General features: G+C 51.8%; 1 protein-coding gene across 2 annotated transcripts in view; it reads right to left on the bottom strand.

The window, feature by feature from the left end:
• Positions 1-8027: 8027 nt before the first annotated feature.
• The window catches only part of SUFU (SUFU negative regulator of hedgehog signaling), a 108222-nt gene continuing 96400 nt past the window's right edge, over positions 8028-19849 (bottom strand). For both annotated transcript variants that reach the window (XM_046653750.1, XM_046653751.1), the window contains exons 11-12: positions 13772-13840; positions 8028-11296 (exon numbers count right to left, since the gene is read on the bottom strand). In XM_046653750.1, the coding sequence (XP_046509706.1) occupies positions 11207-11296; positions 13772-13840 (159 nt within the window). In that variant the 3' untranslated portion in view covers positions 8028-11206. The remainder of the gene's footprint in view (positions 11297-13771; positions 13841-19849) is intronic.

The following is a 19849-nucleotide window of genomic DNA, read 5'->3' as shown; positions in this document are numbered from 1 at the left end:
GGTACAATGGGCTCGCGGCAGAGTGCCGCCGGCAGGGCGGGGACGCGGGAGGGCAGGGGGCTGCGGTGAGCCGGACTCCCGAGCTAGGGCGGAGAGAAGAGGAGGGTGGTGTCCCTACACCAAGGCCGGTCCCGCTACTCGGGAAGGGGGCGGGGAGTCGGGGAGGGGGAGGCGAGGAGAAAGCGGCAGCGCAGCGGCGGCACCTTTAATCAGCACCCGCTGGTTCGGCCCACCGGCGCTGAAGAAATAAACCGCCGGGGGAGGGGACGGGGCGGGGGCGGGGCGTATTGTCCGGAAGTGCTGGTACAGAGGCCGGGGCGCCCGGCTCCTCCCCTTTTCCCTGTGTGGAGTTGGGGCTGTTCCTGAGACTGCTCCTGCTATTGGTCCCTAAGCTGAGGCTCCGCCCATTTAAGGCGGGGCAAGCCCGAGAGCCTCACGTGACTTGCACTAACTTCGGTATATTAAACATTGAGGTGGTGGGGCGGGTTCCGTGCTTCTTAAAAGGGCCGTGATGCCTCTCCGTAGTGGGGCCACCTATTCCTGGGCCTCTTCGCCCGTAGTTCATTTTACCTAAGAGGGAAAGAAGGCTTTGTCAGTCTGCTCATCTGCCTGATGGAACTGAGCAAGGAATTGCAAAGTTTCATTGTGGGGCCATTTCCCCATGTCCTTAATACTTTCCCCTCCCATTCTGACGCTTAAAACTACCAAGCAAGATAGGCATTATTAGCCCTCTTCTATTAGTAAGGAAACGGAGGCTTAAAGAACTGAAGTAATCTGCTGAAGGTCAGTCGGTCAGTTAACAAACATTTAACAAAAGATTTTATGTGCCAGGAATTTTTCTAGGTCCTGGGAATTCCCTGGAGAACATGTACAAAGATGTGAGAGAGAGTAAGGGGGTCACACAGAGCTCTCCGCAAAAAGTGACATTTGAGCTGAGACCTGAATGTTCAGGAGGAGTCAGGCAAGTGACACTCTGGGGGACAAGTGCTGCAGTCAAAAGGAAAAACAAATGTAAAAGCAATCAATTAGCACGTTCCAGGGCAGAAGGAAGGCCTTGTGGAGAGGGAGAAGACAAGTGAGATAGGGCCTTGGCAGTCATGGTAAGGAGTTTAGACTTGAAGCTGGTTGTGAGAAGCTGTCTGATTTGGGATACATTTTCAAAGACGAGTCAAAGGGACTAGACGTGGATTAGATATGGGGTGGAGAGGAATCAACACATAATAGTAATGGGGTAGAAATGGGATCAAGATGTGCTTATCACAGTCTAGTCTATCCTTCTGAACTTTAAAACATTCTTACTAGGTTTGTGTGTATATATATATTTACCAACTCCCCCCCACCCCCATGTGTTTTAAAATGTTTCCTAGGATTTGGGCCTCAACAAGAGGCTGGATAGTGGTGCCATTTAACACGAAGGAGAGAATTAAAGAAGATTAGATTTGGGTGGGGAGAGTTTCAGTAGTTCTAAGTTAAGTGTGAGTTGGCTCAGATCCCAGTGGAACTGTTAAGGAGACAATTGTGTATACCTACTTGACGGAGGGGGAGGTTTGTACTGGAGATTATGGATTTCGGAGTCATCATTGATTACGTTTTAAATGGTAGAACTCAGATTTGAATCAAGTTCAACATGACCCATGGGTTCCTGATCCTTCCATAAAACTAGAGGATCTCTCTACTGCAGGACCCACATCTCCTTATTCCTGATGTGGGGGCTAATATGGGTCCTTCAATGACAGGGCCTGTGTCTTTTAGCACTTTGCATCCTGCCACATGGGAGGACTTGTGCTGAATAAATGAGCAAATAAATAAATGCACACATTTCTAAATGAACAAACAAGAAAATGGTGTTCAAGTCCTAATCCTCATTTCCGTGCTCTTAAAATGGTGCAAAGAAACAAGGTCTAACTTGGAGCAATTGGAGATAGCTTCTGTGGCCTCCTTGCCAATGACCTCCAGAATAATAAAGCTAAAGGATTCCTTTCATTTCTCATCTTTCTAGACCACACCCTTTGACTTGTAAGACATCATACTCTTCTGGTTTTCTTCTTGTCTTTATAACCGCAGACTTTGTCAATTTCCATGTCAAAAATGTGGGCAGTCCTCAGAGTCCTGCTCTCCATCCTTTTCTCTTACTAATCTACACCTACTCCTTGGGGCGTCTCATTTCCTCCTAAGGCTTTTTCACTTCTGTATACTGATGACTCCTCTATTAGTATCTCCAGCGTGGATCCTCACCCTCCTGGTTGCAGATCCATGAAGCCAACTGTGCTCTGCACCCAGATGTCCCACTGGCACCTTGAATTCAGTGTATTGGAAACTAAACTCTTCATCTTTTTCAATTTATGGCCTGTTTCCCCTCCACTGTGTTCCCCATCTCGGTCAGTGGAACTGTCACCCACTTACTTACCCAGCCAAGGATCAGGGAGGAACCTTGACATCTCCCTGTCTCTCACTTCCTTTATCCATTCAATCAGTCATCAGGTCCTCTAGATCCTTCTCTGCAACATCTCTCAGGTCATCCACTTATATACTAGTTGCTCACTTGACATCTTCACTTGGAGATACAATGAACATTTTAAAACTTAACATGTTCAAGACGATACTGATTTCTGCTCCTCCCCCAAACCTGGTCATGCTGCAGTCTTCTGCTTCTCGGTGAACGTCCTACAGCCAACCCTTCCGCAGATCTTGACTACTTCTTAACATCTCCATTACTTCACCATAATCTCTAGCCTGGATTATTTCAGTAGGTCCTACCTGGTTTCTCTGCTTCTGCTCTTACCTACTGAAGTCAATTCTCAACAGAATACCAGAATAATCCTTTTAAAATATGTCAGATTATGTCAGTCCTCTGCTCAAAATCTTCCAATGACTTCCTACTTTAACTAGAATAAAAATAAACTTTTTATACAGTCATGCACCACATTACGACCTTTCGGTCAACGACAGACCGCATATATGATGGTGGTCCCATAAAATTATAATGGAGCTGAAAAATTCCTGTCACCTAGTGATGTTGTAGCTGTCGTAATGTCGTAGCACAACAAATCACTCATGTGTTTGTGGTGATGCCGGTGTAAACAAATCTTCTGGTCCTGGGGGCTGGCCTGATGGCGCAGCGGTTAAGCTCACATGTTCTGCTTCTTGGTGGCCCGGGGTTCCCCGGTTCAGACCCCGGGTGCAGACATGGCACTGCTTGGCAAAAGCCATGCTGTGGTAGGCGTCCCACGTATAAAGTAGAGGAAGATGGGCATGGATGTTAGCTCAGGGCCAGTCCTCCTCAGCAAAAAGAGGAGGATTGGCAGTAGTTAGCTCAGGGCTAATCTTCCTCAAAAAAAAAAAAAAAATTCCAGTCCTTCAGGAGGTATTCCAGAAGAACGAATTGTTATCCTAGGAGATGACAGCTCCATGTGTGTTATTGCCCCCAAAGACCTTCCAGTGGGACAAAATGTGCAGGTGAAAGAGAGTGATATTCATGATCCCGACCCTGTGTAGGCCCAGGCTAATGTGTGTGTTTGTGTCTTAGTTTTTAACAAAAAAGTTTAAAAAGTAAAAGAATATGGGGCTGGCTCAGTAGCGCAGCAGTTAAATTTGCACGTTCCTCTTTTCGGTGGCCCAGGGTTCGCCGGTTCAGATCCTGGGTACGGACATGGCACCACTTGGCAAAAGCCACGCTGTGGTAGGCATCCCACGTATAAAGTAGAGGAAGATGGGTATGGATGTTAGCTCAGGGCCAGTCTTTGTCAGCAAAAAGAGGAGGATTGGCAGTAGTTAGCTCAGGGCTAATCTTCCTAAAAAAATAAAATAAAAATAAAAGAATAAAAAAAAATTTTAAATAGAAAAAGCCTATTGAATAAGGATATAAAGGAACTATTTTTGTATAGCTGTACAATGTGTTTATGTTTTGTGTTATTACAAGAGTAAAAGTTTAAAAAAGTTAAAAAGTTTATACAGTAAAAAAGATTAAAGGTAAGCTAAGGTTAAAAAAATTAAAGTTAAAAATGTTTTTTTTATAAATTTAGTGTAGTCTAAGTATACAGTATTTATAAGTCCACAGTAGCGTACAGTAATGTCCTAGGCCGTCACATTCACTCACCACTCACTCATGGACTCACCCAGAGCAGCTTCCAGTCCTGCAAGCTCCAGGCATGGTAAGTGCCCTATATGAGTGTACCATTTTTTATCTTTTGTTTTTTTGTCTGTTTTGCTGAGGAAGATTCCCCCTGAGCTAACATCTGTGCCAATCTTCCTCTATTTTTTGGTATGTGGGCCACAAGCACAGCATGGCTGCTAAAAGAGTAGCATATGTCTGTGCCTGGGAGCCGAACCCAGGCTGCTGAAGTGGAGCACACTGAATTTAACTGGTAGGCCATTGGGACTGGCCCCATTTTTCTCTCTTTTATACTGGATTTTTACCCTACCTTTTCTATGTTTGATATGTTTATATATACAAATACTTATCGTGTTACAATTGCCTACAGTATTCAGTACAGTAACATCCTGTGTAGGTTTGTAGCCCAGAAGCAATAGGCTATACCAAATAGCCTAGGTGTGTGGTAGGCTATACCATCTAGGTTTGTGTAAGTACTTTCTATGATGGTTCGCACAACGAAATCACCTAACGATGCATTTCTCAGAACATATTGCTGTAATTAAGTGATACATGACTGTAATTGCCTGCAAAGTCCTCCACAATCTGGCCTCTGGGTAAGTAATCTCCTATTATTCCCCTTGTCGCATTCTGCTCCAGCCACACTGGCTTCCCCTCTTGTCCCTTGAATACACTTGGTGTGTCTCCCCAACCCCTCAGGGACTTTACAGTTGGTCTTCTCTTTGTCTATGTGTGCAAGTGTGCAGATATCCCTATTGCACACTTCTTCCTGTCATGGAGATCCTTAGTTCAAATGTCACCTATGCAATGAGGCTTTCCCTGGCCTCTGTATTTAAAACCGCACCCCTCCCCCAGCCCTCACTATCTCTCCACCTCTGCGTTATTTTTCTCCATAGTGCATATCTCCATTACTATGTATTCTACTTTAAAAAAACATTATGTATCTCCCATCATTAAAATATAGCATCTATGAAAGGAAAGATTTTCTTTAATGCTGTTATCTCCGGTGTCTAGAATAGGACCTAGCACATAGGTGGTGCCCAATAAAGATTTGTTGAATCAATGACAGTCCCATTCTCTCCATCCCTACTGCTTCTATCCTGATCCAGGCTTGACTGGTTTCCTTGCCTCCAGTCTTGCTCTCTTTCAAAATGCTCTCCACCCAGCAGGCAGGGGCATGGTCCTAAAATGAAAGCTTGATGCCTTCGACCATATACTCTGGGCAATTTGAAGTCTACAGTTCCCAAAAGTTTTGGGGCTTTTGCCTTTGTTGTTCTGTCTGCTTGGAGAGCTTTGCAAAGTAAAACCCCCTCTGCTTTTGCCCAGTTCATCTTTTAACATCCTTCAGGCTTTGATTTAGATGTCACTTCTTTCAGGAAGACATTTTTAATCTTCCCAGACTGGGCGGGGCACCTTTTCTGTGTTTACCTATAAAAGGTAAACGCTAATTGAGCAATTCCTATGCGCCAGGCATCTCAGGTATATTATCTCATATAATCCTTGTAAAAACTCTATGAAGTGAGTATCCATTTGCAGATGAAGAAACAGAGGCACAGGCTAGTTAACCTGGCTAAATCACACTGGTAATAAGTGGTGGAGCTGGGGTAGGACAGAAAGCAGCTTACTGGCTTTCCTTTTTAAATGGCTCTTCCTTGTAATTGTTTCCTTGTCTGTTTTCCCCTACTGTACTAAGAGCTCCTTAAGGCCAGGCCTGTGTCCAGTCTCCCAGCACACAGCAGAGTGCCCAGCACACGTCTGTTCAAAGAACAAGTGAATGAACATATTTTCTAGTTCTTAACGTTTCCCACAGTGTTTTTGCAGACGCTCAACAATGCAGGTGGCCTTCCTCTGTCTTGTAAAGGTTGTGACCCAGAAGCCCCATCCTCCTTTCTTTCAGTGCTCTCTGGCCTGAGATGGGGTGTGGGGTGGCAGTGGGTGAAATTGGAAAAACAAAGGCACAGGGTGACTGCCCTCAGTTCTCTGGCCCCAATAAGGCCACTACTCTCATTACAACCCCCTCAAAGTCTCCCTTGCCCCTGAAGTTCCTCAGAAAGCTATGCTCACACAAACCACGGACACCCACCAGCAGTCATCTTGCCCCTTCCTCCATCCTGCCCTTAGCTGTCTCCCAAGGACTTCCTGGCACTACGAAGGAGAAGAGGAGACTGCGTCAGTGTCACCATGCCCCCATGGAAGGGGCCTGGAGGTGGCTGCCCCTCCCAGAACACATCCTGACCTGCCCATGCATCCCTCTCTTCTCCTGCCCAGCAAATCACTCCTCTCACCCCTACCCTGGCCTCCCCCCTTCTCCCCCTCTGCAGGCTGCAGCTGCCTCAGTGCCTGGCAGGCTGGGTTGAGTCACTTCCAGCTTGCATTCTCCTTCTGGTCAGGCCAGTTTGGCAAATCTCTCAGGCTTCTCAGCCCCATGGCTCTGGAGCCCTTGGGCCACCCTCCCCAGCGCCCCTGATGCTGCCCTAGATGGGGCAGGGCAGACACCTGGAAGAATGTACAGGCCTTTTTGGAGGAGACATTAAAGATCACATGGCAGATTTCTCCCCTCCCTAAATCTAGGGATGGGGTCTCTGCTCTAGGCCAAGGAGCCCTTCTCTTCCAGAAACAACCCCAGCCTAGTCCTGTCTCCTGGAATTACCTAAGCACAGGATCTCACTATTCTGTACTTTCTGCGGTAAGAACTTCACCCTGATCCTAGGTCCTTCTAGGCTAGTCAGATGAGGAGGATTAGATCCCTCTGTCTAAGCTCCAAGGAGAAAGGGGTGTGGCCTGGGCCACCCTGGGGTTGTCAGCCTGGCTCCAGACTCTCCCAGCAAACTTTCTCTGACTGCCAGAGGGACTTAGGGCCCCAGACGGGACCTGCCCCACTACTCCAGGGGCCAGCCACAGTTCAGCAGGAGGTCACGGGGAGGAGTGCTGACCTCCTCCTGGGGAAGGTCCTCCAGGTATGGCTGGTTCTCATAGAGGACAAGGAGGGGAGCTAAGAGTCCCTTCACAGGAGCTGACACCCCCTCCTTCCTCCCCTCTTGGGATGACCCCAAGACCTCTGCCATCAGCCCTAGCAGAACCTCTTGGGTTCTGCTCCATCCTGAGGACCGGGAGAAAAGACCCTGCTACTCTCCAGGACAAACAACCCAGGCCTAGCAGGAAGGGAGAGTGCGTGCGGGCCCAGAGCAGTCCTGCAGGTTCCGGGAACCCTGTCTAGGTGTAGACACCCTCCTGCCTGCCTCCAGGTTGTCACCTCCTCCCCCATGGGCATTAGGCTTTGTTTTGCCACATTAGGCCCTGGAGAGTCAGGAGCTGGGCAATCCAGGGAAGAAAGACCCTCCTGCCTCCTCACCAGACCAGGACCAGAAGAGTTGATAGGAAGGGGGGCTGGCTTCTGTGTCACCAGTGGGTGTGACAGTTCCGAGGCTGCCCCTCCATCCTGCCCCTGGCCCTGGATTAGGAAGTTGAATTTAGATGGCTGGTGAGGGTAGTGGCTGTCTCTTGGCCCTAGCTGGAAGGGGGCACAAGGACTCCAAACTGGAGGGGAGGAAGGCCCGCTTTCCCAAGGGGAAAGGGTGTTTTGGTGAGAGAAGGGTAGAAGAGGAATGAAGTCGCAGAAAGGGTCTTCCCCACCCATTCGTCTCCCCAGACCGCGTCCCACACTCCTACCCTCTTGACCTTAGAGGAATTCAAGACCAGTGAAAGAGCCTGATCCTGCAAAGTCATTTCTGCATGACTGAAGAGTCATCAGCTGCATGATCCTGCTCCTTGACGCCCCCTCCACTCCCAACAGTCCTGGGGCCTTTCCTCATCCTGGCTGCTTCTAAGTGGCTGAGTCCAGCCCACCCCCTCTGCCAGGCCCCAGGCTTTCTGCTCCCTTACTCTAGGCAGCCAGAAAGGAGCACAAGACACAGGCACTTCTGCAAATATGTTTAATGCACTTAGATTACACAGAGGAAGAGGGAGCAAGAAGGAAACGACATCTAAGTGAGTCACCCAAAAATTCTTACAAAAGTCCCAGGCTGGCTGCAGCCCCCAGGAACTGAGTCGCCATTGACATTAGAAACTAATATAAAATTTTACAAAAGTCTGCTCATTGCAGCATTCAGGTACTTGTACAAAAGGAGGGCTCTCTCTACAGGGCTCCTGACTTGTAACAGGGACCCAGGTACCTCACTTGGCATGGAGGACCCAGAAGCCAGAGAGGAATAACCATCAGATAAAAAAATACAGTCAAGGGAATTCTCTACTGGTCTGCCCCATAGGGGCACCAACCTTCAGTTTTTTTCCCTGCTCTCAACTCAGTCTCAAAACCCATCCCAAGACCCTGTGTTTATTTTTTTAAACGCTCTAGCCCTTTACACTCTCCCGAAGTCTTCCCAGTCCTTGCCCTGAAGCCTCACCTTTGGAAGAGGAAGAGGCACCAGCTCCCCGACCAGACCTGAGACCTTACGTGAGCCTCTTCCCCTCTGAATGGCAGCTTGGTCTGTAGTCCTCTTGCAGCTCACACTGAATCTGGGGAGCCACAGGAGTCTGCCTCATGCAGCAGGCAAACAGCAAGGGGGAGCCCCTTCCTCTCAGAAGCTTTAGCCATGGGGACCTGGAGGGAGGGGGTGGGATTGAGCAGGCCTTAAAGAAGCTGGTAGAAGAGGCTTCCTACCTCCCAGCTCACTCTCAGGTCAGGGTTCCCAAAGAGCTGCAGGGAGGGAAAGCAGGGGTACATTTAGTGAGCACTCCCCCATACGCCAGGTGCTGTGCTGGGCATGCTACATGGTCAGTCTCACTTGATCCTCAGTGAGGGTCCCCTCTCACCAGCCAGAAGCTCAATGGAGAGCACTCCCCCACAAGAAACCTCCAGAAGGCACCACTGCCCAAGGAAAGGAGGTCTGGTCAGAGATGGTGGACACTGCCACTCCCTCAGAGCCAATGCACTGTAGGGAAAGGAGATGGAGGCCTGGCCCCAGCCAGACCTTGGAGGTTCCTGACATGGCAGGGCAGGAAGGGGCCACAGGCTTCCTGGGCTCATTGTCTCTGAGCTCAGCTGCTTCCCTCCTGCCTCCCATACTGATGACAAAGCTTAGCTCAGAAAATACCCTCCTTCCCCGCAGCCAAACCAGGCAGGTGAAGGCAGGTCCCCAGAGAGAAAGAATTTGTGGAGGGGCAAGTCAGGGTGGCAAGGAAAGGAGGCAAGCTGGTGGTACCTCTCTGGCCACAAAATGTCAGAAGACAAGAGCTTCAAAGGCAGGGATGCCGTGGTGGGCAAAGGCCAGGAAATGTCCTTTTGGAAAAGTTCTCAGAGCAGAGGGCACAGCTGCTGCCAACATCAGGTCCAGAGGGGCTTCCATCTTCGCTGGTGGGGACCTGGAGCCCGTCTCTCCCAATATTCCAGACTGATCTGCCTTGAAGCTCTGAGTTTGATGGAGTTAACTTGGTAGCCCTGAGGGTGTGTGCAGAGAAGGGGCCAGGCCCTAGCGGCCCCTTGGAAGTTCAGATCCTGCTCCATGGAGAGCCTGGCCACTGCCCTCATGGCGCCTGGAGGCAGCTCTTTGGCTGGCTCTCTCATCAGAGGGGCCCTGCACCCCATGGGCCTCCTGTGACACTCCTGGTGGTAGCCGTGAGTGTGGGGTGCAGACAGGGGCAGTGCATGGTCTTGTGTGGTCCCTGACAGACAAAAGGATTTTGCTTTGGAAAGGCCTGAAGGGTGATCTTGAAATAGTGGTCCCTAGAATCTGGGTTAAGAGGGCATGAAAGGGGCTTGTGGATTCCAGGTCAGAAGTGACAGATAACCCAAGAGGATCCCCATACCATGGGCCAGGGATAGGTTGGCTTCTGGGAGGAAGACCATGAGATTTGTGGTATTGGGGTGAGGGACCAAGGACCATGGGAGGCCAGGATGCAGGAAAGGAGACAGGACAAGGAATGGGGAATGAAAGATGAGAAATGAATGGATACAGGGAGGATGGGTGGGTGGTAGAGTGCATTGTTTGCAAAGTCAAAGTGAAAGACATGTTGAGAGGTTGACTTTTCCATTTTTAATAAGCCAGAGTCCTACAGCCTGGAGGCTGGGGAGCCCGGGGGATGAGGAAATGGGACAGGAGTGGTCAAAGAGCTGGAAACCCAGGCCCTGAGTGGCAGGTGGGGATGGTCTGTGAGGTGCCGGGCCTCGCTGTCTCCCAGGCAGGCCTGGCTGGGTGGAAAAGGCCTGGAAGATGAGGCTGTGGCCATCAAGTTTCCAAGAGCCTGATGGTCCTTGAACTTTGTGGGGGCCCAGTCCACTTGAGAACTAGCAGCACCCTTTCCTGGCCCCAGCTGAACTGGGCTCAAGGCTGCATGGGGGAGTATCTCAGCGTTCCCCCTGCCTCAGGCTCCCTTAGGCCCAGCCGAGAAGAAAAGCCTCTCTGTGCAGCTGGCTCCATGTGCCTGGGGCTGGCAGGAGCACACCAGCACCTTCTCTGGTGGCGGCTCAGGGGGAGATGGCCCCCAGCCCCTGTCTGAGAAAGTTCATCTGGGAATAAAGTTGTTTAAAAAACATTATATACATGGCTTCTGGACATCTTTGAAGAGCAATAAAATACCATCCGGTTTCTACAAAATAAAATGAGGAGGAGGAAAACCAAACCCGATCAGAGGGATTGCTCTGTGGCCACAGGAGCTTGACTACCAAAGGCTTCCCAGGGTTGAGCTGGGCAGTGGCCCCACACGCCACTCCACCTCCCTCCCGCGGGGCTGTGTGGCAGGCGGTAGGAGGGAATGAGGCCCTTCTCCACCTAAGGGCACAGCGAAGGTCCAGAGTCAAATCTCAAACCAGAACCTGAGGCAGCAGGAGGGGAAGGTCTGCATTTGCCCGCTCACGGCCTGCTGGGGCCAAGGCCTGGTCACATGGGCTTGGCTGGCTGGGAGGTGAGGCCCCTGAGCTGCAGGTGAAGTGGGGCCTGTGGCCTGTGCACGGCTCCCCACCGGCTGTGGGTGCAGTGGCTGCGCGGTCATCCACACACTTGTCCTTTTATTTGTGGGAATCTCTCGCACGCAGTTGTTACACTGGCAGTCACCGGGGAGCAGCTGGGCTCTCCCTTGGCCCCTGCAGGGCCGCCCAGGCTAGTGCAGAGGACTGTCGAACACCACGTCGGGTAGGATGGAGACTTTCAGCTTCTTTTCAGGCCAGCTGTACTCTTTGGGAAGTTTGAACTGTGGAGGGAGCAAGCACAGACCAGAGAGCACACTTAACAGGACCCACCCCCTTCTTCCCGGATTGCCTAGAGAGAGGCCAGGATCCTCACCCAGGCCCTGTCCCCTGGGTACTGGAGGCAAGACAGGCCCCTGGTTGCCTGGCTTCAATCTCAAATGCTAGCCCCAGGTGGGTGGCTGGGGTCAAGCAGCTGGAGTTCGGTGACCCCTTTTGTCTCCTTGCCCTGCCAATAATTAACCAGGGTTGGAGGAGGCCTGTTTTCTAACTCTTTCTTGACTGTGCTGACCTCCCTCCAGCTCACTTCCTTGGTTCTGCCTCTGGCCACAAGCATGTCAGGAATCTGCTCCCTGAGGCCCTGGGGCTAGAGGATGGGGGACAGGGGGAGGGTGCAGATGCTACAGGGAAGTGGCTTGAGGTCTGGAACTCTGTGGTCCTGTCCCCACCATGGCTTCTCTTTCAGAAGCTGGTGTGGAAGGACCCTGGAACCTGCCCTCTGTAGTCTTTGCAAAGCCTCAGCCTCAGTGGGGGCAGAGCAGCAGGATGAGTGCAGCTGGAGGTGATTTCTTGGGCTGGTCCATCCTCAGGAGGCGTGAACTCCCATCCTGCTCCCCCTTGTTCATTCTCATCTGCTTCCCAGGGTTACCAGCCTGAGAGTGGTCCCAATGGTGGCCAAGGAGAGCCCAAGGCCTTCCTGTCCCAACCAGGAATCACTGATTTGCTTACAGTTTTGTTTCTTGAGCTTCTGGTTGGGGTAGGGGAAGAGGCTGACATATCTTATTCCCTCTGTATTCCAGGACCTTGCATGTGGTCTGGCACACAGCTGGTGCTCAATAGATGCTCACTGACTTGGAAACAGGGTCTGCCTTTTATGACTCTCACTGTCCCAGGTCTCAAAAAGAAGTCAGGCCAGGTTGGTGAGGAGGACGAACAGAGCCCTCAGCCTGCCTAGAGCTGAGGCTGGAAGTGGACAGACCTGACACTTCCTGGCTGGCTTCGTCTCTCCCTCTGATGGGGGACTGTCCAAGCCAGGACCAAAGTGGAGAGTGGGGCAGGGTGTGGGGACAGCCTCTAGACAGGAAAGCAAAAAAAAAAGAAGTCATTTTTAGTGACCTACTTTCCTAAGCTCCCCCTGGCTCGTGTCCTTCCTGCCTGGACTGTCCCCCTCCCATCCCCTCAACACCCAAGCTCAAAGCGGCAGTCTGGCACAGCGCCATCCCAGTGCAACATGGCCTCTCTGGAAAGCGCTTCTGGGCAGCTGGCTCTGGTCTGACTGAATGGGAGCCAGGCCTCAGGGACTGGTGATCTGTGGGGGTTGAATGGCTGGCATAGACTGGGTGCTTGGTGACTTCTGAATGTATAAATGAGTTATTTATCAAGCTGCATCCCAGAGGATAGAGAAGACACTATCCTATTAGGGGTGACTTCAGGCTCTGAGGAGTTCCTGTTCACCTGGAAACCTGGACAGGACAGTCCCACCCTGTGCACGCTCCTCTACCCCATGGACATCACAGGCCACCATGTCCTGGCTGATGCAGCTTGGGAGCCCGTGCAGCTGGAAGCTCCAGCACTGGCTGAAAGCTAGCTCCTGCCTGGTCTCCCTCTCGCTTGAAAGCCTGGTCCCTGGGAGGTGAAGGAGCTCTCCCCCAAACACACTTCCCGGCAGACAGGGCGAGGGAAGGGTCTGTCTCTGCCATAGGCAGAGGAGGGCCCAGAAGAGCTCTCTAGAGGCCAGGCCGCTTGCTAATGTTCCACTAACCTATCAGGCATTGAGGCCAGGAAGGCTCAGATCCTGCTGGGGTGCTGCTTAGTAGGAGGCCGGGGGAGGGGAAGGGGAAGGGACTTTCCAGGATGAGGTAAGTCCCCACAAATGAGGATGCCGGGAACAAGGAAGAAAAACAAAGGGGATTATGGGCTCCATTCCTGTACCCTGGAGGAGTAGCCAGAGAAGGCACAAACCTCCACCTGGCCTGCCAGCTCCTTGGGCTCTGGGCTAGGGCTGGAAGAGGCAGACCAGAGGGGAGGGCCTATGGTTGGGGAAGGGAAGAAGGAGAGTGACTCCTGGGTGGCCTGAGTCGAGAGCAGGAGTCCCTCGCTGCCCACCAGAACTCCCCAGTGGAATGTTCTCTGGCAGCAGGCGTGGGCTTTCTGTTCAGAACCTGCCAGGGAACAGCAGGGGCTGGGGAGAACTCAGACTAGCCTGAAGGCCCTGGCTGACTCTTCAATGAGGTTCTCAGGAGCCGGCAATTCAGACAATTTGCTGGGTGTCCTTACGAGGGCTGGGGGTGGGGCAGGGGGTAGTGGGAAGACAGAGAGAAATAAAGATGTTTAACATCTCCAAGGTCTCCTTTCCAGCCTATCCCCACACCTCAGACAGACAGACAGACAGACAGACAGACACACACACACACACACACACACACACAGAGGCTCCTGGAAGCTGGAACCCACTATCAGTGAGAATCAAACATGCTTACTTCCTCTGGAGAAGTCAAATCTTCTAAGTCCTCCAACATTTTCTCTACAAACTCTCCGGTCAACAGAATCTGGGAAGAAGACACAAGACAGGCTTTTATTTTTTTTAATATGTGGTCTTTTTGCCAACCGCCAAGCTATAGACCTTTCTTCTGGCCACGGAGGAGGTATGAGCCCACAGTGATCTGCTCTAGGGACAGAGGCAAGGCGTGAGGTCCGTCCCCACCCCCTGCCTGCAATTCTATCAGAAGGAAAGGCACCAGAGGACAATGAGGAAGCTTGGGGCCATGTGGTGGATGGAAGTGCGGGTTGCAGAAGGGGCACGGACATGGGTGGGAATTTACCCTATTCTGGCTGTTCGGGCCTCCTGCATGTTGCAGTGCGGTAGAGGGGAAACAGAAAAGCCGACGGGCAGAGAAGAGCGACTGCCAACATCCTCTTTGCCCAACCAGGCTCACATGTTCCCCCCACCTCCCACTTGATAGGACAAAAGGAATCTGTTTGGGTTTGGAATACAAGCCTTGTCTGGAATCTGGAAATGCCCCGGAAGGTACATCCAAGAATGTCTGAGTTGGAGAATTTGGAGATTGTGCACCAATCTGTCTCATTTTACAGATGGGAAAGGGACTCTCAACTCCCATTTCCATCAAGGTATCCGCATTCTCTCAGGCCGGGAGCTCCCAACTCCCTGCCCTGCAGGCCCCATTCAGCCACTGAGCTCTTCAAGACTTCCTTTGAGAAAACTTCTCCAGGTCACCTCCTAGCTGGCCCACTTTGCTGCTCTAGTCTGATACCTTGTTCTTTGATGTCTAGGACAGCCTGGCCCCGCTATTCAGCTGGTACAACCACCGCCCTCACCCCCTAAAGAAGATTTCACAGCCAATGGGAATGTCCAAGGGCACTCAGGCCTTCCTCAGCCTGATGGGCTGTTTTCTCAACCAGCTCCTCTGCTCAGGCTGGCTCTGCAGAGCCAGGCCAAGCTCACCTCAGGCCTGCACCACACCAGGCCCAGGCTGAGGATGTCTTTCCTCTTCCCAGTCTGACCCCTACCTCTACCCCTCTCCTCCCTGGGCTGGTCCATGGGGCCTCCTGGCCTCTGCACCAGACCCTTCTGTATGGCTGGCTCTACCTGCCTCTGCTTTGCCTCCTCCAGCAGACTTTGAATGCCCTGGGTGGGGCCCACAGGAAGAGAGACAATGGGGTGAAGACCAAGGTGAGGGGCTCCTCTGAGGGAAACCCTCCGGTGAGAAGGATGCGGATCAAGAACTTGAGAAAATACCCATCAGGTTTCCCCTGGGAGTTGTCCACTCTGTTCGTCTCACAAGCTGACTATATCCCAAATGTTGTCCAAGAGTTTCAACACTTGGAAATGGTCAGCTTGTGAGATGAAGTGAAATGGCAAAGAAGAGAAAGCAGGGTCACTAGGGGCCCCCCAGGATGGAGGACTCCAAAGGAAGGAAGTTGACGGGGTGGAGGTGGGGACAAGGAATGAGAAAACTACTCAGGTGAGCAGACAAACCCCCACCAGGCAATGTGCTCACTGCTCATATATCTTATTTCCTTCAGTCTGCTTACAGATGAGGAAACGGAGGCACAGAGAGGTCATGTAATTTGCCCAATGTCACACAGCTTGTGAGTGGTTGAGACAAGGCCATATTCTGCTCATGTCTGGACTCTAAAGTTAGTGCCTGAAGTACTGTTTCCAAACTCTGAACTCTTACCCCCACGACATTTACTCATTCTTCCATTCATCTGTCCATCAATCTATTTGATTTCACAGCATTCTCTGGGAGCCTCTGCTAGGCCCAGCCCTGAATGGAGCCCCAGAGACAGGCATGAAGGCAGTCCATTCCCACCTGGACATGCACCCTCCCTTGATTGACAGGGAGCCAAAGGACGTCTCCCTCCCAGGCTGCAAGCCCACATCAGGAACAAAACTGACCACTGGCCCATATCTCACCGAAGTTTCTGTTTCAGGAGCTCAGGGCTCAAGTGAGGACAGAGACAAGGTTTAGATAGGCAAAGTTGGTCCAGGGAGATGCCACTCGAGATGCCCCCTCCCTGCCCCGTTCTTCCTCCACATTCTCCAAGACGGGGCTAGCTGCCTCCTCTCACGGACTGCAGTGGCCCCTTCCCAGTCACCCCGATCCTCCCACAGCCCGAGCCCGTGCTCCTCTTCCTCTTATCCCAGGGGCTTCCCCCCAACCAAAAGTCCAGAGTTTCTCTACCAGTTATCACCAGTCTGCTTGAGTAGTACAAAAGTCACATTCATATTTTTGGCATTTCCGGGGCTTGTTGCCATCTCTGCAAATGCTAGCACAAACATGAGCATACCTAAAACCCAATTATATTACAATGGCTCCAGTCCGGGCCAGGCTGGGCTGATTTCTAACCCACAAATAACTTGGAGGAGGGATTTTCTGCCAGAGAGGTAAATAGGTCTGGGGCTGTAACTAGTGCTGGGGTGGGGGGAGGGTTCACAGGAACTGTGGCCACCCAGCGAGACTCCAAAGAGCTGTGTTTCAACAACCCCACCAGCACCGAGTTCAGTCCTAAGCCAGCTCCTCCGACACAGATCTGGAATTGGTGGTTGAGAGAAGGTGAGTTATGGCAGCTTTTAGTAGAGCAACTACCAAGTGTGTACCATCTGTGTGTGGATTCATTTCATACTCAGCTGGGGGAGGGCATGGCAAGACCACAGAAGGGGACAAACCCTAGTCGCTACTCAATTTTCACTTTTGGTGATTTGCTGATTCCTTCTGGAAACTTCACCTTATTTTAAAAGAATTAAACGGAAAATTATACATGAGATCTGCATGATACTAAGGGTGACATACCCTGCAAAGAAACACGACAGACTGTCATAGCTCCAGGCATCTAATTTAATTTCCTTTGGGAGTTAAACCTTAGAAGCTTGGACTGAACAAACAGGCCCTGTTCTTTGTATATTTCAGACCTGGAGCTGAGAATGTTCACAGATCTTATCAACAGGACACTGGAGATAGACAGCTATGATGGAGCGGCTCCTGGGTGCTCTCACGAGCAACAGACTCCCCGTTGTGATGCAACTGTGGGAAAAGCCTGTCCAATTCTGGGGCTTGAGGCTCTTGAAGCTTGCTGGGTCCCCATGGAGCTGCCTGGCTTTGCCACAAATAATAGCAGAAATGGTTATGACAATGGCAGCAGTAACGATAACACCACCAATAGCAGGAACAGTGCCGCCTCCATGTGCCAGGTGTAAGTGCTTGACGGTATCGTTTCACTGAACCCTTATGGTGCTCCTGCAAAGGAGGTACTTATCATCCTCATTTTGCAGGTGAGCAGGTGTCAAGAGGAGACAAGTCTCCTGGACTTTAGAAGAACAGTGATCTGACCTCATGGTGGTAGAGGATGCTCTTTTCCTGTCTGAGGAAAATACCCCAAATCTAGAAGCCTTGTGTACTCAGTGCTGTGTCCTCTCGCTCCTCCAGTGGGGTAGGTGAAGGTGACTTTGGCTTTGACCAATGGCCTAGAAAACTAGCAGTCCCAACCCAACCAGGCACACACCTCCTGGCCACATGTTCAGTTCAAGAGGGCTGGAATCCTGAGTGTCACAGACACACAACTGCTCAAAAACCAGGTTGACCACCTGGAAAGGAAGGCAAATCATGCCCAAAGATAGTTTCCAAGTGGGAATAGTGGGGCAAATTTCCAGGCCAGCTTACAGAATGTATACAGAAGGAAACAGTTACTCTGGCCCAGAAAACAGCAGTAGAAATAATAATAATAATAATAATAAAAACGATAATAGCACTCTGACATCTGTACTCACCAAGAGTCGGGCATAAAATGCTTATGTTTGTGCACAAACAGCCCTTGGAGGTAGGCATACTCTAGTGAGGGGAAATCCCCCCAACCAATCTGAGCAGCAAACTTCCCTGGGAAGCTTTCAAAAATATGAAGATGCTAGGCCCCATCCAGACCTTCCGAATCCAGACCTTCTGAAGCAGAATATCCCGGGCAAGGCCAAGACATTGGCATTTAAAAAGGCAGCCCAGGAGATCGTGGTGGGGGGAGTGCCAGGAAATACTGAGGCTCACAGGGGAAGGGGCAGTGGGCACGGCTACAGAGCCCCCACCAACTAATTGGCCGAGCTGTGAGGGAGTAGTGGCTCCCAGTTCCCTTCTTCCAACCCCACCTTTGGTCAGGGAGGGGGCTGGGAATCTAGGCCAGCAGCTTACTCCGAGGTGTTCACACCAGGTACCTTAGGATAATCTGGCTGGTTGGTGACAAGGGAGGATTGTCAACAATCTCCCAATTCCCTAGGCCCCAGCAAGTTGCAGAAGGAACCCAAAAAGTGATGTTCCGCCAGCGCCTGCCCTGGGCAGGCCTGGCTGTGCTGCAGGCAGGAGCCCAGCTGCTGCAGATCTGACTCAAATGTCTGTGGTCAATGATATTTCTGAGTCTGCAAACAGAGCTGACAATGCCCACTCCTTCCCCTTGGTACGACAATCCACACTTTGTCCGGGACCTTGTTCGCTCTTCGTGTTGACACGTTGTTCTTGCTTCCCAACAAGTTTGGCTTTCTTTTTCCCTCCCTTTCCTTCTCTCAGGGAAGGAAATGGGTTGTTTACAGGGTAGGGCCTGCCAAGGAGCTGCTCTGGCACCCACAAGAGCAGTGGAGGAGGCAGGGACAAGGAAGTAGTCCAGTCTGTGTTCCCCCCCCACACCCACAGGCCAGATAAAAGCCAGAAAACAGCCTGGAGACCCCCCCAGGCTCGGGGGCAGAGGTGCGTGTGGCAGGTATGGCTGCGGTGGTGGCACAGTGAGGCCTCACTTGTCTCCTGTTCTTGGTGGGTGGTGAGAAGTTGGCCTTGGTGGCCAGGAGCAGGCTGACTCCTCCTGCCCTGGCTGTTTGCTGGTGAGGGCAAACTCACCAAGAGCCGGGCATTAAGGACTGTGGGCCATCACAGTCCTCTCCCGAAAGGGAGGGTGCTGGACTCCCCAGGTACAGCACTGGGATTTAACCCTAATGGGCGGACCCCTGGGTGATGAGGTCACCATGACAGCCCAAGCAAAAGTCTCCAGGGAGAACACGTCTCCAGGTACATCAGTGGAAGGAGAAAAAGTAGAGGCACCAAAGAGGAGCTGCCCAGCACCTGGGCCACGGATTGCCAAGTGTCTTCTATACAATGTCCAAATGGGTGGATCAGGACAGGAGAAGGCAGGGGCTTGTCCAGAGGACCGTGGTGAGTCAGCTGCTGGGCTAGGAGGAGAGCCCAGCCATGATTTCTCAGGCCTGGCTGGAGCAGCAGAGCCCACTCAGAACAGCTGCCGAGTGTCTTCTCCCAAGCCTGGGGCCTCCCATCAGGGCTGGTGGGGAATGGCTAGAAATGGGGGCGCCACCTGGGTGAGCTGTCAGACACCACACAGCTGAGAAAGCATTAAAGGGCTTAAAAAAATATTCTCATATTTGGTGATGTGACCCCTATGTGACCTCTGGGGCTGACTTCTCCCGCTTCAGATCAACCCTGGCTGGGGACGGATGAACGACTCATCTCTGGGCTCGGCTCCCACTCAGAGGACTAACAGCCTGGTGTTGACAGACTCAAGGGAGAGAGGCTTGTTGGAGCCACTGGGATGAGGAATGCTGGGGGAAGGTGTGCAGGAGAGGATGCTGGCAGGCCTCCCCTAGGGTCTGAAGACCCTCCTGCAAAGCTCTGAAGTTGGCTGATGGGCTTTACCATCTCAATGAGGATGAAAACAGCAAATGGTAGGGCAGACAGAGTCAAGGTGTCGACCTCCGGAAACTGAAAAGCTTGCGGAATTGGAACAGGATTCCTGCCTCTCCAGCTCCTCCAGGAAGCAGGGAGTGTCCATTGTGCTCAACCTGGGGTTTCAGATGGCCCTGCCTTTCTGTCTGCTGAGGTCTTGAGGTTCCTGGGGCTGGAGAGATGGGGCGGGGAGCTTGGAGAGCAGGTGCAGGCCCAGGAGTAGGTGGGTGTGGAGGCCTGTCTGGGGCCACCCCACAAGCTCTGGCAAGGGCTGATTCCCTCACCTGCCTTTTTCTCTCAGCCTCTCCTTTGTCACTCTTCCCCCAT

This window comes from Equus quagga, chromosome 2 (assembly GCF_021613505.1).
Source record: "Equus quagga isolate Etosha38 chromosome 2, UCLA_HA_Equagga_1.0, whole genome shotgun sequence".
NCBI classification, from domain to species: Eukaryota; Metazoa; Chordata; class Mammalia; order Perissodactyla; family Equidae; genus Equus; species Equus quagga.
This window is presented reverse-complemented; position numbering and strand designations above follow the sequence as displayed.